General features: G+C 44.3%; 1 protein-coding gene across 1 annotated transcript; it reads right to left on the bottom strand.

Moving 5' to 3' along the window:
• Positions 1-248: 248 nt before the first annotated feature.
• LOC143025280 (uncharacterized) lies at positions 249-1,312 on the bottom strand. The gene is made up of 2 exons (XM_076184750.1): positions 1,182-1,312; positions 249-944 (listed from the first exon to the last, which is right to left on the bottom strand). The coding sequence occupies exon 2, from the start codon at positions 892-894 to the stop codon at positions 256-258; it is 639 nt and encodes a 212-aa protein (XP_076040865.1). The 5' UTR covers positions 895-944; positions 1,182-1,312; the 3' UTR covers positions 249-255.
• Positions 1,313-1,609: the final 297 nt, after the last annotated feature.

Below are 1,609 nucleotides of genomic sequence, written 5' to 3'. Positions count from 1 at the left end.
TCTATTGTAGAGCTTTCAATACCCTTTGGGTATGTGTTTCTTACATCCCTTGGAATGGTGTTTGGTATATTTTGCTGCCTTAGCACTGAATGGAATTGGTCCTTGTTACAATCCATTTAGTTGTTTTCTATTCTATGGGTATGTTGTAATCAGTGTTGTATTTTCTTCTGAGAGGGTTAAACGTAAGGGTATGCACACTAGGTGTACAAAAATAAATAATTTATTTCCTTATACCTATCCATATACACTTAAACACTAAGTAGAGATCAGTAGGTCCATGCCGCCCAAGATGGCGCAGTGGCCCCACTCCATCGTCATGTCCCCGAAGTGACTCTGCCACAAGGTTCCTCTCTTGGGAGCCACTCTGCTGAAGCGGGACTTGAGGTAGATGCGGTAGAACTTGTGGGCCTCGAGCACGAGGGGCTGGTGGAGGTCGAACTGTCCCGTGGCAGACGTGACTGTGCGGAGGCTGTTGAAACTCTGGTCTTTGATCTCCAGCTCGCCGTCGAAGGAGAGGAGGATTCGGTGCAACAGGACGTCGTGACTGAAGCACAGGAAGTCGACGATACGTTCTCCTGCGCTCGACTTCTTCGTGACATTAAGACTTCGGCTGCATGAACTCAAAACCTTCTGTTCTTCTGTCACGCCTACAAGAGGACCTTTGTTGAGTCGAGGGACTGTAGTAGAACATTTTCTGAGTCTGAAAGCTCCTTGGGAATGTTTACCTTCTAGGGACAGCTTCGCAAAGTTCAGGACGTGAGAAGTTGAATATTTGGATGGAGAATTGGTGAAGAATGGGCGCTTGGGAGACGTGACTCCTGGAATGTCTTTGGGAGGAGATCCCCTCCGCAGAAGAGGCGAGGTCCTCGAGTTTTCTTTGTCGAACTTGACCATAGCTGCGGTCTGATGTGGACGTCTGACGATCTGGATAGGGTGTTGTTTCCCTGGAAGGATAGGTGATAGATATTTAGTATTCCGAGTAGAATATTAAGTGGAAGATTCTCATGTGTCAAGCGTTCGTTTATGTCGTCTTAAAAGCAAGGGAAATAAAATGAATGCTTGTCACGATTAATTATACACAACGTTAATTAACTGTTATCTCTTAACAATGTCACTATATGTTACTAATTTAAAAACAATAGCCAACCATTTCTCTTTGTTAGACATGATGTAAAACACACCTGCACAAAAGTTCTAATGCTGGTGTTGTTGAGAGCTGGTTATTCTGCTGTGACCGCTAATGCTGATTGGCTTGACAGGGCTGATCAGAATGGCAATTCTGACTTGATGGAACTGAGTATTAACTCTTTCCGTGCTGGAGTGGAGTCGACTGTGCCCAACACCTCATGCAACGTCTTTATATACACGTTGCTCTGGACCTGGCCGTGTTTATGTATACTCAACAAGACCCGACGTGTCTGTGGTGTGTGTGCGTTTGTCTGTATAACCTTACACACAGTTGCAAATGTTCCTCCTCCTCCTCTCCATTTTCATTTTATATTTTTGTCTAGACTATCTGACCTCATGAAAAGCTTATTGGCGGGTGCATTTTTTCTACATCATCGATTCTCTTCATTACTGGCAAATGGTGTAAATCTATTTGTAGAAA

This window comes from Oratosquilla oratoria, chromosome 5 (genome assembly GCF_046742065.1).
Source record: "Oratosquilla oratoria isolate Oo_2021 chromosome 5, ASM4674206v1, whole genome shotgun sequence".
Classification (NCBI taxonomy): domain Eukaryota; kingdom Metazoa; phylum Arthropoda; class Malacostraca; order Stomatopoda; family Squillidae; genus Oratosquilla; species Oratosquilla oratoria.
Note: the sequence above shows the minus strand (reverse complement) of the source record. Positions and strands in the feature narration are given on the sequence as shown.

Bases quoted from the DNA above. Each gene is read 5' to 3' on its own strand.
- LOC143025280 (XM_076184750.1), bottom strand. From the start codon at position 894: ATGGTCAAGTTCGACAAAGAAAACTCGAGGACCTCGCCTCTTCTGCGG.